At 42.0% G+C, this 17,000-nt stretch overlaps 1 protein-coding gene across 4 annotated transcripts in view; it reads left to right on the top strand.

The window, feature by feature from the left end:
- The first annotated feature begins 1,584 nt into the window (after positions 1 to 1,584).
- VSTM2A (V-set and transmembrane domain containing 2A) overlaps positions 1,585 to 17,000 on the top strand; it is a 28,697-nt gene continuing 13,281 nt past the window's right edge. For 2 of the 4 annotated variants that reach the window (XM_015074449.3, XM_015074450.3), the window contains exons 1-4: positions 1,880 to 2,415; positions 4,188 to 4,354; positions 5,496 to 5,546; positions 8,413 to 8,749. In XM_015074449.3, the coding sequence (XP_014929935.1) occupies positions 2,337 to 2,415; positions 4,188 to 4,354; positions 5,496 to 5,546; positions 8,413 to 8,749 (634 nt within the window). In that variant the 5' untranslated portion in view covers positions 1,880 to 2,336. The other 2 variants (XM_027045973.2, XM_015074448.3) reach the window with 2 other exon arrangements.

Below are 17,000 nucleotides of genomic sequence, written 5' to 3'. Positions count from 1 at the left end.
AAGTAGTTTGATAGCTTATCTGTCCTATAAAAGCTTTTCTCCTACTTTAACACTTTTCAACTTATTTTTATTGTATTTCTATAGTCACAATGATCAAGTTCCCCTTAAAAGAAATTGAAGTGCTTTGCTAAATTAATTCAGAACTTCCCTTGCTTAAAATGGATGCCTTTTTCTTTATACTGGAAACTGTTCGAACAGCAGATAACCTTGAAGTCAGGTCATTTTCATGACATATTAATCTCATGGTCATGTTATATGTTCAACTAAAGCTAAAACCAGGAGATAAACATTGAACATATCTTGTTAAGGATAACTTGAAAGTTAACCTCTGAGGATCTAATACCTGCAAAGTTCTGTTTATTTTCCAAATAATGTTAAGTACGGGGCAAGTATATTAACTTGGATTGTTTCCGTACTCTAAATACATTCTCCATGAGGAAGTATTTGGGCATAAAGAGACTTATTTTCTTGAAATGGCATACTTCAGAATCCTTTGCTCAATACAAGGATATGGAGTCTTGTTGGCCTAAACACAAACCAATGTAAAACATTCCCCATGACTTTCTTCGAATCTTATAAATCTTATATTCAGAGTGAAAAATAAATATATCTTCAGAAAATAAATAATATTCTTATGAAGTTATTGTGTATTGGTTTTCTGATCATTTAAGTTGTTGCTGCATTCAGCAGTAGAAGCATAAGTGGTTTAAAAACTCAACAGATATGTTATGGTTATTTTTTTTTTGTCTGGTTAGTGAAGGAATTAGCCAACTACAGATTTTTTACCAGTAAAATGAAAATACATATACTGCATTGGTTTCCTGACAGCATTGTTAAGGCTGAGTCATATTTCCAAATAATATTGAAAATCTGTGGTATAGTTGCATAGAAATACTAATGGGAATAAAATATCTGGTATTCTGCTTAAATAGGAAATGATTTTAATTTTGTTAAAAAGATTTAAATTCACTGGCTAATGGTTGGACTTCATAAGGACAAATGGAGTCTTTAATACACTGTTTTTAGGTTCTTAATAAGAAATAGAACATCTCTATCTCAAACCTTCTCCAGGGCAAATAAGTAGATTTGTTTCAAATTCCAAAACTTATTGTGCTTTTTTTCCCTAGGAGAATATTCCTTATTCATATAATCCTAGGGAGCATTAGATAATTATTGTTGTGCAAAAGAAAAGCAAAGAAACAAAAAGAAAACCCGTGCAATGGAGACCTTAATGGTATTTAAAACCCCTCCCCCATTCCAAAATACGTGTGAGACAGACGCAGGGAAGGCAGAGGGGCATATGAATTTTTTAAAAAATAATACAATAAAAGTAATCGTCGTGTGGTGGGCTTTTCTTTCTGGAAAATTCTCTCAATACGTGACTTTTCGTACTTTTTGTCTTCTCCGTTTGCCAGCTAGAGTGGTATGGTGCCTGCATGAGCTTTCTCCTCCGCTGGAGGCTGTTCGGCACTAAATTCGTGAGGAATAATAGCATGTGATCATTCTAGTTAAAGCAGTTAATAACTGGTTAAGCGACATTTCCCTCAAACGACTGTTTTCCTCGCCCTAAAGCAGTCTCCTTCACCCCATCCCAGTCCTCCCTTCCTCTTCAACAATGCCCCAACTTCCTCCCCAAATCTCCAGCTCCCAGCCCCCCGCAATCCTACACCGCAATCCTACAACTGTATTGTCCTCCTAAGCACCGAGCGATCCGGTCTGCCGAGGCAAGAAGGAGTCAATCCATGGAGGGAAAAAGCAAACTGGAAAAAAATAAATGCTCCTGCTCCCCAGAAGGAAAACGTAGACGGAGCTGCCAAGCCCCGAGCCTGCCGCGGGCTGCCCGGCCGGAGTTCCCGGCAGGTGGGGAGCTGTCCGGCGCGCAGAGAGTTAAAGGCATCATCGCAGCCATTAGAGGGAAAAGTTGCGGCGCGGCGAGCCCGGTGAAGTCCTCCAGCCCGCCCCCCTTGCCCACTCCCCACTTCCCGAGCTGGCTCGGCGTTTAGGGAGGGCAGTGATCACGCAAGCCGGAGCAGCGGGCTGACGTTGGACGAGCTGCCAGGTAGCTGAGAGCAGGCAGCGAAGCAGCTGAGGCACTTCCCCGCGTTGCAAGCCCGAGTGTGGACTCGAAGCCTCTCCGAATCCGAGCCAGCTGGTTTTAACCTTCGCGAATTGCGCTCCCCTCTCCCCAAAGCCAGTGCTCGCTGAACCAGCAGCAGGATGTTTGCAGTGTCGCGCCCAGGGCTCTGAGACCGAGCCTCTGATACATTTGCATTCCTTTCTTTTAGGGCTTTTTGGCTGTCGGCTACACTGATGTGACCCCCCCTCCCCTTTTTGGAATGATGGGGATCTTTTTGGCGTATGTTGGATTTGTTTTCTTTTCCGTTTTATATGTACAACAAGGGCTCTCTTCTCAAGGTAAGTGTGTGCTCATTGGCAAATATACATTTGCTTGTGGAATGTGTGTGTGTGTGTTCTCTACATTCAAAGAACGGCCAAGCAGATGTAGTGAGATTCTTAGCAAGTAACGGTGCAATAGTGTTCTGTTTGGCATTTTTCTTTAAAGTTTATTAAATAGTAGGCAAGCTAGATTTGGCAAGCCTAGTTGGTGCCTGACAATGAAGTGGGTTCCTGTGCAAGCGCAAACACAGGGGTGTGTGTGTGTGTGTGTGTGCGTGTGTGTGTGCGTGTGTGTATGTGCGCCTTGTATCTGTGTGCATGCACTGGGTAACCACTCATGCATACATAATCATCGCAAACAAACAGAGCTGGGGATGGGGGGCTCTCCATTGCCAGTCCTCAGTGTAGACAGAATTGGTTTAGAGTTTCCTTTTTCTGGGTCCTTGCGACTTCGTTTGCATGTGTGTTTATCAAAGGACAGACTCCTCTGAGGACCCATAAAAAGGCACGACTTGCATCACAAACAGCAGCAGCTTGCTGAATCCAGTTGTTCAGGACTTCGCAGGCTGCAGTGATCATTTCAGCACCACGAACAGATCACATCTCTGCTGCCAGAAGACTGCATCACTTCTGCAAGCAGAAATGCTATCTTCCTCCTGAAAAGTCCTTTTCAGAGCCGAATGTCTTCTTTAATATCCGCTACTTCCTTTAAGTATAAATACGGTTCCACTTCGGTAGAGATAGTCTTGGTATTTCACAAAATTTTGAGAAGAGACACTGATGGTGCCTCCCTTTAAAAAGTGGGGGGAAGGTGCACCCACCCAAAATCAATGCCACAGTCCCCCAGTCCTGTCCATGAGTGTGCGTTGTAGTTGTGCACCTCCATCACCCACAAATCTCCCTAAGACTACTTTCAGGGAAACATCAGTTCTTTGCAAAGTGTCCCTTAGACAAGATAAGAACAAACACCCAAAGCATTCCATGTTGAAGAAATGCCTTTGGGGAAAAGGGAACATTTCATTTTCGTGAGTTTCATCTTAACTCTGAATTTTGCAGAGTAGCAGTGTCAAGATCGATAGTGAAAAGACTGAAAAAAAAATATTTCTGGTGGCTTCAAAATAGTCTTTAATCTGTACTCAAATGAGGGGTGTGATTCTTACATGCCATGATGCACAGCAATTGGCAGCGTGATGGCTTGATGAGAACAAATACAAAGGTGAATCTGGAAAGAAAGAAATATTCGCAGCTTAGAACGTGTGCGACTTGTTTCACTGCTGTGGTCTTAACATCGCAATCGCTAACCATTGTTTTGATATATCAGGAAGGTGCATTTTGACAGGTAATCACGATCCATTCTCTGTTATATGAACATCCAGTTAGTCATAGATTGTTTAGAAACTTAGCGCAAGAGGCTCTCCTCATAGATCAGCTTGACAGATTTGTCAAAAATGTAGCTCACTGAATCCCTCTGTAAGTTTTGGGTAATGCTGCAGTCTGACAAAAGGTATGTGGGCATCTTGGCTAACAGAGGGGAGTTATTTGGCAAGCTCGTTAGCCTTTCCATTATCTGGACTTCATCAACAACAAAGTTATTTAGGCATGATCCCAAAAATGAGACAGGAACGAGGCAAAGGAAGGGGGGTTGGGGAGCCAGGCAAAGTCCGAGATGTCACCGAGGGGTTTTGTTGCCCTGATTTTTAAGTCCAAGAAAAATGTAGCGAGCTCTCAAGGAAAGAGAAGCTGACGAGAGTGGTGTGTACATTCCAACAAGATGCATTTCTGTTTTGCAGCAAAATTCACCGAGTTTCCGCGGAACGTGACAGCGACCGAGGGGCAGAATGTGGAGATGTCCTGCGCTTTCCAGAGTGGCTCTGCCTCGGTGTACCTGGAGATCCAGTGGTGGTTTCTGCGGGGGCCCGAGGACCTGGAGCCCGGGGCCGAGGTGGCTGGTGCGCAGGTAGCGGAGTCGCGTCTTCCGCAGCGACCCCCTGAGTGTGTCCCACTCACCCCCTTAGTCCTCTAGGTGTCCAGTTTAGGGGGCGCCCCCTAAACTGTTAGCGCCACTGATGCCAGCAATACCAGGCAGTAAGCAGGAATGTGTCCTGCTGATATCACGTTAAAACCAAGGAGGACGTCCTGTTGTGGAGTCTTCCCCAGTTAAAACTGGGAATGACTTCCTCCTTTTAGTACCGGCGATGGTGGAGCTGTCCTTCCGGGACTGCTGTGTTGACACATCCCAGGACACTCTCCTCCCCTTTCCGGACGGTGGGGTGGGGAGGGATTGTTCTGTGTCTCCATCACACACACACACACACACGCACACACACACACACACACAGCGTCAGTTCTTACGACTGAGGTTGTCAGAAAAGAGGTTGGGGGAGGGGGAGAGAGAAGGGAAAAGAGGAGGGGTAAGTGGAGGCGGGCAAGGGAGCGACGGAGAGGGGGAAGAAAGGCGGGGGCGGTGGAAAGAGGCGGGGAGAGAAGGAAAGACGGAAGGGAGAGGGGATGGGGAGTGAACGATGGAAGGCCCCGGAGGTGACTCCTCAACACCCCGGAGAGGAGGGCGGAGGGGTGGGGTGAGAAGGGAAAGGGAGGTGTGGAGAAACGGAGCAGGGCTGGGAAAAGGAGGAGAAGAGGAAAAGGGAAGAAGCGGTGAGAGAGGAAAAGAGGGTCCGAGCAGAGATTGAACAGTTCAGCAAAAGAGGCGGCCTTATCGGAGCGAAAAGAAAAAAGAAAATCTGGCAGAGACCCCAGGGAGGGGTCGCAGGCTGGGCTAAGACGCAGAATCCCGTCCCCGCAAACTTCCACCCGCGCCCGCGCCCGCGCCCGCGCCCGCGCCCCCTTGCGGGCCCGGCGCGTCCGGGACCCACCTCCCCGCGCGCGCGACTCGGCAGCGCCCCCGCGCGGTCCCCTCCCCGCGCTGCGGTGGCCTGGGCCGCGCTCGCCCTCGTCGGTCTCTTTTCTGAATCACCCCACCGGAGACGGTCCTACCGCCCCCGCTCGGGGCTCGTCGGGCAGGCTCGACGCGGCCGCCCCCGGGACCGGATGGGGACCGTGGGGGTCCCGAGTCTGAGCGTCGTCTCCTTCTCCCGCAGGTGGAGCTGGTGCCCGACCGAGACCCGGACAACGACGGGACCAAGATCAGCGTGAGTATCACAGCGACAGGCGACAGGGGGCGCGTGCCTTTGTCAGCTGCCAGGCAAGCCCCAGCTGAAAATGCGTGAATTTTAGTTTTTTTAAAAAGCCTTTTAACTAGTTGTCCCCGAGAACGGCAATGTCACGAACGCAGGGCGAGAACCAGTCTTCCCTTTATTTCACTGGGTCCCAAAAAAATTGAAGCCGATTTAAAGATGACACAATAAAATTATTTACTTTACTATCGTAAGTATTTAAACAATTAACTAAAGACTCATTTTGCCGGCCAAAGAGTGTGACGCTTTTTTTCTCACTCTTTTTTAACAGTTAAATAAATAGTTGTAAGCCTGTAGCGCTGCAATGCTAATCTTCATTCAAAATCATAGAAAGAATTATCCTTTAATAGGAAGTAAAACACTAACTTATGAAAATCTTCCTAGGCAGGAAAAAATTAAAGCATCCAACGGCATGTTGAAATTGTCTTGAAAACACTCAATTTTCAATGTGATTCATAATGCATGCCATGTATTTCTAATGCAGTGCTCAAAATCATATAAAGCCAAAGCCAATATAAATATAAAACATAGTGGAGGAGGTTGACCTATTGAAAATATCGAGATGTATTTCGACTGTCCTGATTATTACTTTTAATAACTCTATGTGAAATTAGAAATAAAAAGAAAATTGTATCTTTTTACTACACCACAATTGAAACCTCCTACAATCACTTTATATTGATAGAACTGCCTAGCTCATTCATAAATAATAAAGAAGATTCCATTACTAGAAATGAAATAGTTGTATAATCAGGAAGTACAAGGCCTCCTTAGCGTATATATGTGTTTAGGAATTCTTTTATAAAACACTGATATATGTAAATTATAAAATACATGTATTTTATAAAAATACATAATATTTTATATATTCTATAATTTTATAATATGAAACTAATATTTTATAAAATAAATGTAAATGTATAATCTAAACATGGAAGCAAATATCAAACAAAAATAAGACATAAACCAAAAACTACAATTTACGTTCATAAACTTATCGACTTTAGAATATTTTAATTCAATTAGTATGCTATCACACAATTCTTGTTTTCACACGATGCTAGAAAGGCTCACGGGTAAAATTAATTATTGACAATACTTTTCTTAAGTATTTCATTTTATATACATATATATGTGGCTGGATTGTTCACTGAACTAGTCAGGTTTCACCCTTCACCCACGCCTATATCTTCCAAAAAGCGGTAAGGAAAATAGCTTCCCACATCCTGAACTAAGGAAGCATGCGGTTAAGAAACACGGTCATGCACACAGCTACTACATACTGCGACTAACAGTATTATCTATGCCAAAGGTTAATAAAATCTAGTGAATCAGCAAAAAATTTTCGTTATAAACTGAGGTAGAAACTAGTTGGTTCCCAGTTTACCTACAAGGTGACCTTGGTCATGTCATGTGTCTTAAACCAGCGGTTGTTAACTTAGAATTCTCAGGTATTCTTTTATGAAACATTGTGATAGCTTCACCTCTTGGAGATGCAGACTTAATGTTTCCACATTAATCCAAATGAGACCATTTTCTAACAGCTCCCTAGAGGATTCTAATGTGCAATCAGTGCTGAGAATCACGGATCCAAACCCCCAAATCTCAGTTTACTGTAAAAAAATAATCATATAAGTACTCCAACTATTTCAAACTTTATTAGGAGACTCAACTGACTATATTTGAAATGATTAGTCCCCATTATTTTTATAGTATTAGTATATTTATAAGTAATTTTGCATACAAATAAATATATACTATGGTTATGGTTCAACTGTTGGAAACTGTATACAACTCTGTAGGTAAAAACAGATGAGCGCTCCCCAAGTTTTCTTAATTACTTGGGGCATTTGAAAGTGTATGCCTTCTTCACTTCTTTTCCCTGCCTTTCAAAATCATCCAAGGCCTTAAATCCTAGGTGTCTTATGAAATCCATCATCCGGTCAATCATGGATAATAGATGATGTATATAAAATCTAGCTGTTCTGATAAAGACGCTTATGGATATCTATGTGTATATGTAGATTTGACATAATATAAAATTATATATAATCTTACATATTACAATTATATATAATTTTGCTGTTAATCTGGCATCAAAATTATTAGAAGAAATAAGAAAGCCGGTTTCACTCTTGAAAATCAAACCAGCGTCTGATTGATGGCCTCTCCAGTTCCAGTAGCATAAAAACCCTATCATTGCCGGAAGTATGTACTCTGCCCATAAGACCAGGTGATATTAATCTGCACCCCAAGTCATGCCACCCCATGACTGTTGGTAAGCCTGCACCAAACATTTGAGAAGAATACTTAATATTCAACCCTTGTGTCACTACCTTTAGTAAGGCATCCCCAATGTGGGGATAAAAACACATTCTTACTTAAACCCTGGTGTCCCCAACAACATAGTTTTGTGATCTCTCAGAGTTGTAGCCTGAAGTGATGACAAGAGGTGGTGCAAACTATATCCTTTACCTTATTATGTCCGTGTTTCGTTCAACGGAGCCAACCAGGCAGAGGTCAATCCCATGGTTGGAAAATGGCAGACCTGGAACCTAGGATCTGGGGACCACACGGCTGAGAGACTCTGGCGCTGGCCGGATTGAACCAATTACCCCATGATTTTGTGAAGCCAGTTGTTAGTGCAATGGGATAAATACGACCTTCGTATTTGACTGTTGAGAAAATAAATAGCTCTCTGACTGTGGCTACGAGGCTATTAAGACCCTTTCATTTTCCAACATTAGCAAGCTTAGGAGCACGTATGGGAACAAAATCATTTGATGTAGCACTTTTTTTTTTTCCACCTGCAATTTTTCAGACAGTGAAAGTCCAAGGCAATGACATCTCTCACAAGCTTCAGATTTCCAAAGTGAGGAAAAAGGATGAAGGCTTGTATGAATGCAGGGTGACAGACGCTAATTACGGAGAGCTGCAGGAACACAAAGCCCAGGCCTACTTGAAAGTCAATGCCAACAGCCATGCTAGGAGGATGCAGGCCTTCGAAGCCTCACCCATGTGGCTGCAGGATATGAAGCCTCGCAAGAATGTCTCAGTGGCCATTCCCAGCAGCATCCACAGCTCTGGCAACCAGCGAATGCACTCCACCTCCAGCCCTCAAGCGGTAGCCAAAATCCCCAAACAAAGTCCACAATCAGGTATGGAAACCCATTTTGAGCCTTTCATTTTACCACTCACAAACCTTCCCACAGGAAGATCGGTCAAGTAGAGTAGACAGGTTTATGTATGATGGTTTTAAAATTGGAGACCTAGTGCAGTTGGAATGATGACGAGATGAAGCACGCGGGGCCTTCCCAGAGGACGTGAGTCACCCCGTTAGTCTCTGGCCGTGTACACGTCCAGGGGACCTAAGAGCTGGACTTTTTTTTTTTTCCTTCTGTATTTACACCTTAGAAGAACAGTAAATCATGTCATGTTGGTCGCATTATAAATGCATGTTCATTTTCTCTACAGATTTATGTATCGATAATGGCCCAAATTAAGAGACTTTCACTTAATCAAAATGTAAATGAAAGAGACAACACATTTTCAGCGGGCCCCTAGCTTGAAGGCAGGATTGTTCTCCAAGGGCTTTTGATTTTGAAGGAGAAACTTCAGCTGCCTGTGATGAAAGTGGTAATGATAATGGGAGGAAGTGAGGGGGGATGAAAGGCAGTAAGTAGTGCAGAGTTTCGGCAACTCCCGCAAATGTGCCTTCGATGCCAATTTAGGAGCTTAGTCACACATTTCCCAAGTCAGCTGTGCAAGTTAAAGCTGTTCTGAATAGCATTAATTTATGCAATCACTCAGCCAATGGAAACTCATTGAAGTTTTAACCTTGATGGGGGATAAAGGGTTCTTGGAATGAGCAGTCCCCTGCACGACCCCGTGACTGTTCTGTATTTTGTTCAAACACTTGACGTAATATTACAGGATGCAGGCAGCATAAAAATACTTAATTTATCGTTCTTTAAGTTTTTCCCTTCACCGTTTATCATTGAAGAAGTATTGATACTACTATTGGTAGTAGCAAATGACACTGCTAACATTCAAGGTCACTTTAGCCGTCAAATACATGATGGGCATTTCATTAGGATAATTTCAGATACATGTGTACATATATATTAAATATTTGCTGGTAAACAGCACTTTTAAGATAATGTGTGCCAACCTAGGCTTCCTTCTTATTCATCACATGCTAATGGATATGATGTGTGGAGAGCTTGACTCAGGGTCCCTGGGGGTTTGCATCGCTTTTAAATGTGGGTGAGTTTGCCTTGGTCCTGGCAGTTTCTGCCAGTCTGATGAATAAATAGTTTAGCCCCTTAGCCTCTCTAAGGCTCAGTTTGTGTGGCTTTGTCTCATTTTCCTCCTTATCATCTCTTTTGTTTCCCAAGTTAAAAAACAAGACCACAGCTAGAATATATATGTACATATATATGTATATGTATACATATGTATATACACATATGCATATGTAACACACAGAAACACACACACACACACACACACACACACACATGCACACACCCCTAGTGGTTAGAATTTTTGTGTCCATTATTTAATAGAGATTCAACATCTTTGGAGACATTGTCCCCCTCCCCTTCATGCAAAGATAAAAACAGAAGCTAGACACTATATGCAAAATTAGAGTAGCCTCAGCAGACAGTTTACAACCTTATTAGGGAGAACTCCAAATCATGGAAGTGAAATTATTAGCCTACATAGACTACTCCAAACTAGAGATCATAAATCTGTTCCACTGAATAAAATCAAATGGGTTACCTATTCCAAGGGAGGATTTTAAGCATGGAATGAAATGTTCTATTTCTAAATTATTTACTTTTGGATTAAGTAACGTACTCTCAAAATAGCTAACTTATCTTAATATATTTTTCTCAGTATTGTGATTGGAGCTAAATGGTAGAACTCCAGATATCTTCTAACAGTTTTCAAGTAGGAATCACCGCTTATTTTCCACCACACCACCAGCTTGACTTGTTTTCTCTAAAGCAAAGTGGGAGAAGGGATGCTGACTTCATGGCTATGCATCCATGGATATGCATCCAGATATGCATGGATATATGCATATGGAAGAAAGGATGTAGACTTCATGCATAAGCATCCAGATATGCATCCAAAGCCATCTGCTTATAGCAAAGATTAATATGAAATATATCCAAATCTTTCATGTCTATGTTTTTCTACCAGTAGAAATACTAGAAAATATTTTTGATACATTTAGTAACATTTTTTAACTACTTCAGAAGCTGGGGTTTCCCAGCCACCCATTCTATATGTGTGTAAGTTTTTGAGCTTGCACAATTATTGTATACAATACAGTATCTGGGATGGATATTTATATAGTAGATTCACTGTAACACCTACATCCTGATTTATAATTTTGCTTTATAATTTTCCAGGTTATATCCAAATAAAGCTGATTTCAATACCCATGCTTCATTTATTCACTCTCCATCCTTCCAAGAGCTTCTACGCCAGGCACAATGACACAAAAATGGGAGACATATTTCCTCTCTTTGTGAGCAAACACAATATTTGTAAATTCCATTCATCGTGCATCTTTTTTTTTCCCCTTGTTCTATTAAAGGCAAGACATAATGAAGACACAAAAATTAAAATCTTGCTTTTACAGGCCAAGATAGCAACCTTTTGTCTATTTTCGCTACCAGGAGGCATGCTTCATCCATGGTACATAAGACACTGTAATATTAACCTGGGTTACAAAAGGCTGGTTTATCTGGCCTTTTCTCTTCACGATAGTCTTTGACTTGGTTGAGTAAATTATTTAGGCTGAATTACTCAACTCTTAATTCATAGTATTTTTCTGTCAAAGGATTTTTGTCTCTCTGTAGGACAAGCACTAACTGAAAGTAACTCTGTATATATACCTAGATATAATGTTCAAATTGTCATACAATTAACCAGTTTTCCTAAAAACAGAAATTTACATGGAAAAAAAAAGATGGAAAAAGAGCCTATTACCATCTACGTATCACAAGATAAAGATACATTTAACTATCATTTAATATAGCTAGTCCCATTTTTCCAAAAGTTAGTGAGCATGTGACTGGACCCTCCGGCTTTAAACTGTTTATCTTTATGACATCGCCTTTTCAATTCACTTGATTAATGCACAATTAAAACCAAAATAATGAGGGAAAATGATAAAGCAAATGGATAGACAAAACCTGGCTTTTGCAACCCCTTGTTTTCTCATTGCCAGTTCTTTTGAACTTCAGTTTTGTGCACCCATAACTGACATTGAAAAACTGTCCTGTAGATGTTCTGAGGAGGAAGAAATTCCTGATTCTACTTCCATCTTCACAGGGAACACCCAGACGTACTGGAGCGCTCGCGCCTCCCCAAACACCTCCCTCTACACACCCTTGTCTACTTGCTTCTTCCTGTCTCATCCCCCTTCCAGGAGGCAAAGGTGCCCCCCACAGGCCACCGTCCAGTCCTCCCTTTGTCCCTCTCTTCTTTCCCGGCTGCTGGACCCCTCCCCACGCCTGGAAAACTGGCAAATTGGACTGAAGGCACTAGCCGCCAACCACCATCCGGCAGGGGGCGCCGGCGCCCACTCTGCCTTCCTAGCACCTCCTTCCCTGCCAGCCCTGCAGTCAGTCCTCAGCCCGGTCCCCTCACCTCCCCTGTCTTGTCCTGAGCAGTTGCTAGGAACATCAGTCTTCCCGTGTCCTCTTGATTGGCTGGTAGAGTTTCACGTTTGTTGGCTTCTCCCCAAAACGCCTCTCTTGAATGTAGACCTCTTCCATTCTCAACTCCCTGAACTTCTCATCCACTGTTAGGATTTCCACTGCTAACTTTCCCTCAGAAAACTCCTCCACCCCTGTTTCCAGTTCTGATTTCTTTCTGGAGAGCCAGACTGCGGTTCACTCTGGTCCCCCAGTGCATCTCCACATGTGCCTTCTACAAGCACTGTGGCAGGGTAGAGAGGGCTGCACCTTTGTTGACTGCACCCATTGACACCTGGGGCCTTTCCTCCCTGCCCCCCGCCGCCCCAGCCCGGCTGGCATGAGACACTTAGACAGGAAGGTGTAAGGTAATGTTATGCAAGCACTGCAACGCCCAGTCGAGAGACCTAGCCTTTCTGTTGTTGGCTTTCTAGCTTCTGCTGTTGGCCTCTTAGAAGCCAGGCGTCATAAAAGGACAGCTACCTTGAGACCGCCTTACTGAGTTGACAGAAGCCCAAGCGGGCCAACCTTTACCTTCATCCCTCACTGCTATTTCAACCAGCACCTTGCAGCTGAGCCCAGCTGACATTAACTTCTGAGAAATAATAAAGAGTTGTAGGATGGTTTGTTTCACAGTGATCTATAGGTTAGGCCCCCAAACGCAAACAACTCAAAACTGAGTTTATTATCTTAGCTTCCTCACCAAAAAGAAATGTTCTTCCTCTGGGGTTCCCCAATCCTTTTAACAACATGATCACCATCCACAGGTCTTGTGGAAATCTTGAAAATGTTCTTATTTCCTCTTCTTCCGGTTGCCACAATGAATCAGTTATTCAGTCCTCCAAATGGTCTCTTTAAGATAACCTTGAACAACTGCGTTTTTTTTTTCCTGTTCCACCAATAGAGACTTTGTTCTCAATATGGAGCCTGTTCACTTTCCGCATCTCTTGCAACAGCTCCTAATACTTTGCCTGTTTAAATTCTAATGCATCGAACAGATCACAACAGAGCAAGTATGATATAATTACTATTTCCAAAGCACCATCGCAAACTTGCGTGGTGTAATTTCCAGCCTTGTTGCTCCCGCTTTCCCAATCCTCACGCCCATAATCTTCTTAATTGGTATTTCTGCAACATTTTCAGATACTGTTTTACCTCTGTGACTTTGCAACTGTGTTTTCCCTGCGTGGGCCCTTCCCTCTTTGCTGAGTTCCTACTCAAATGCAAATTCTTTTATAAAGCCTCCACCTTCGGTCTTAGAATTGGTTGTTTCCTCTTTCAGGGCTCAAAGCAACTTGTTTACACTTAACTTTGAAGCCATTGTTGTGCCTTGTAGTGTAGTGTAGGAATTTTTCCTGGGGCTTTCCTCCTTTCCTGGCTGGATTCTGCCCTACTGGGAAGCCTCAGGCTCAGGGGATAGTCGGTCACCCAACTATAACTCGTAGGCTCCAAATATTACAATTTGCATTTGCAATCCACCAGGTGCCTGGAACAAGTGGAGTTCATGTTTGCTGGAGGAAAGGGAAACAGAGAGGGACAGTAAATCTTTGTTTTTGTTGTTTTTTTCCTTATAATTATATTTGCATAAGTACATAATACTGCCACTATTCCAAAACTGAACGAGACTCTAAAACAGTGTTTCTCGAAGTGTAGTGCAGACGACCTAAGCCAGACTCACCAAGGGAGCTGGTTAAAAATTCATATTCAAAGACTCCACCCAGGACCTACTGAATGAAAGTCTGAATCGAGAACCAGAAAGAAGTATTTTTATGTGCAGCAAATTACGAAAATCATTAGCTGTACAAAGTTCTTATAGGCGAGGAAAGAATTTTGTATCATTTCCTAGGAGATAGGCATGCATGTGTTCGATGCTACAAAATCCTTTTTTTGAAACTGGCCTTTGGCCATCGTTTATTTTCCAGTGTAGAGATAGACTTGTGCAAAGCTGTTCTCTTTACTCCCGTGATCTGCAGCTGGCACTTACAGGAAATCTGGCCATTGGTTAAGGGGTAGTTCTGTTTCCGCGTGTGGAGTCTCTAGTCACTCAGCAGGGACGCTGATTCTCTGAACTACGAAATATGATTGTGTTTTCACCAGGAGGTGAACCTGAACACTGAGAGGCAGCTGCCTTGCTACAGCTGCTAGATGCCAAGAGCTCCTGGAGCTCCCCTGCTGCCGATAAACATGGCTGCTTTCCAAAAGTGGCCAGATCTAGTAAGAATGATCCTGAAACAGGATTCAAAGCTGCCGGTGGGGGTGGGGGTGGGGGGATGGGAGGGGGCAGCTGAGGGGCTGAGGGGCTTGCAGGAGATTGTTTTCCTCACTTAAAATATGAGGAAATGGTGCGTGGCATCCAGGTAGAAAGCCCATGATATGATTTAGACCTCAATGTTGATTTTGGTTTAAATGATCCAACTTGGCTGCTTACACAGGTTAAATTAATTTGATCATCGTAATTCTATCAGTTAAATGGCTGCTATGTAAATCAAGTGTCTATGAATAAGATGAAAAATAGATTTGAGGCAGTGCTTTAAATAATACCGGCCAAGGAATCTGCTTGAGCCATGTTTGAACCGGAATTATGTAGATTAAAAGTCTATACTGGCTAAATTCTCTCGCAAACCATACTTCACTCATTGAAATTCAGTACCTATCTGGGTCTATAAAACCAAAGGCCAGCTATATGTTGGGAGGGCTTTTCAACGCACGACTAGACACATTAAGGTTTACCTGTGATTTCCAGGAGCTCTGTAATTACGGAGCCATAAAGCAGAATTGTCAGGGTTCTAAGCTCTTGTCTCTAATGATTGCATGATCCTTGAGATTTCAGAAAGCTGCCAGAGAAGCAGCTATCTGGATAGATGACCAAAGGTTGGAGAAGTTGCTGGAAAGACTTAGTTCAGTTGGCCAAGGTAACACACATCTTAAAAGAGAAAATGCAGGGTTCCTTCTCCCAAGGATCTCTGCTGCCACCTATAGCTACCACAGGTGCATTCATATCAGCTGCAAGGGGTAGAAATAAACAGGAAGGTGTTCCTTAGACCTTCTGCCTCTTGCCTTGGCATTCACCAGCAGGGGCAGTAGGCACAGCACTTAAGGAGGACGTCCGTCCCCATCTCATGTCCATCACTCATAGCTGGTCATGTCTCCATATCCTCATTTATTAAATGGAAACTATGGTATCTTCACCGAGTTTTGAGGATTCAGTGAAATTAGATACAGAGAGAGCTCGGCATTGATCAAGCCCTCAATAAATGATAACTAGTTGTTGTATTAATAGGACTGTTGTTGCATGTGCGTTGTTATTATGATGGTGATTATTAGGAACCGTGAAGTCCTGAGAGTACATGGTCTACACCACCTGGCTCCACTGTGGCGGAGTGTGTGTATTGAGTGTGTGTAGGTGATGAATTAAAGAAGGAAGACTGAGTCTTCATTCCGGCTCACGTTTTGTTGTGCATAATTTCAGAACTTCCTTTTTTACTCTGTCACAATGCCATTAGTTGATGATAAATTTCCCCTTAGATAACCATACTAAATATATTGGCCACCAGCTGTCTTGCCCAAGGTTGTAACTAGATCCTTATTGTAAAGCATAATAAAACTCCAAAGGATTGTTAGGAATTTGAACTGTGTGACCGGAATAAGCAACATGTATTTGGAAACCACAATTATACACCTCGGCTGCTCTCTTAATTAATTTCAAGCTTTCCAAAAATGACCCTCAGAATTTTTAAAATTGTAAAATAATTAAACATACATCTGAAAACATAAACAAGTGAGACTAGTTAAAAGCTTTAAAAATAGAAAAAATAAAATAAAATGGATTTAGATAAACCAATAACCCCCAGCCTGTTTGTTGAGTGAGCTGTGTACAAAATATCTCTGAACCTCAGGAGTCATTATTTATGACACTGAAATATTAACACATATGCCCTAAGGGTCATTTCCAGCAGTAAGTGACATGATGTATTTTAACTATCTGTCAGGGTAAACCTGGCAGTGATTGGTTCCTTTTTCTGTACCTACCAGATATTGAAGCATATTATTAAGTAACTATGATTAAAAAGGTAGCAAAGGAACACAAATATGAATAGGGAAGAAAGAAAATAAGAAGCCTGGGAAGCCCTAAAGTTACATAAAATAATATCATACTGATGAACTAAAAAATACAAGAATTAAGAAAGGATTGATTTAATTAATAAGTGACAAAAGGAAACATTGTCATAATTTAGGATATATATCCAGATGAACTCAAATTAATTAAAGAGCAGAGCAGAAAAGAAAAATCAGATTTAGAAAGATTAGCATAAAATCAGATGCCTGAGGCTCTCAAGATTTAAAGTTACAAAATATACAAGTGAAAGTAACATTTTACTGTAAGAAATTAAAAAAAATTTTTTTGATTAAGTCAAATGTAAATAAAACACGATGCTGCAGACAAGGAAATATGTATATCTAATACTTAGGAAAAGAATAAAATAATATCAATTTTACATATACTATGATTATGTACTCCATTCTAAATGACTTAGAGATAGCAAAATACACTTAAGCCTATTTGGGTATGGACAACAATACCCAAATAGAAAATATTTGGGGCATAATAATAATTCTCAACAGTAACAACAAAAACGAAAGATATACAGTATCTAGTTTTCTTTTTAAAGACAATAACAAGCATTCTAAATAT

This window comes from Acinonyx jubatus, chromosome A2 (assembly GCF_027475565.1).
Source record: "Acinonyx jubatus isolate Ajub_Pintada_27869175 chromosome A2, VMU_Ajub_asm_v1.0, whole genome shotgun sequence".
Taxonomy (NCBI): domain Eukaryota; kingdom Metazoa; phylum Chordata; class Mammalia; order Carnivora; family Felidae; genus Acinonyx; species Acinonyx jubatus.
The sequence above is the reverse complement of the archived record's forward strand: the minus strand, read 5'-3'. Positions and strand labels throughout refer to the sequence as shown.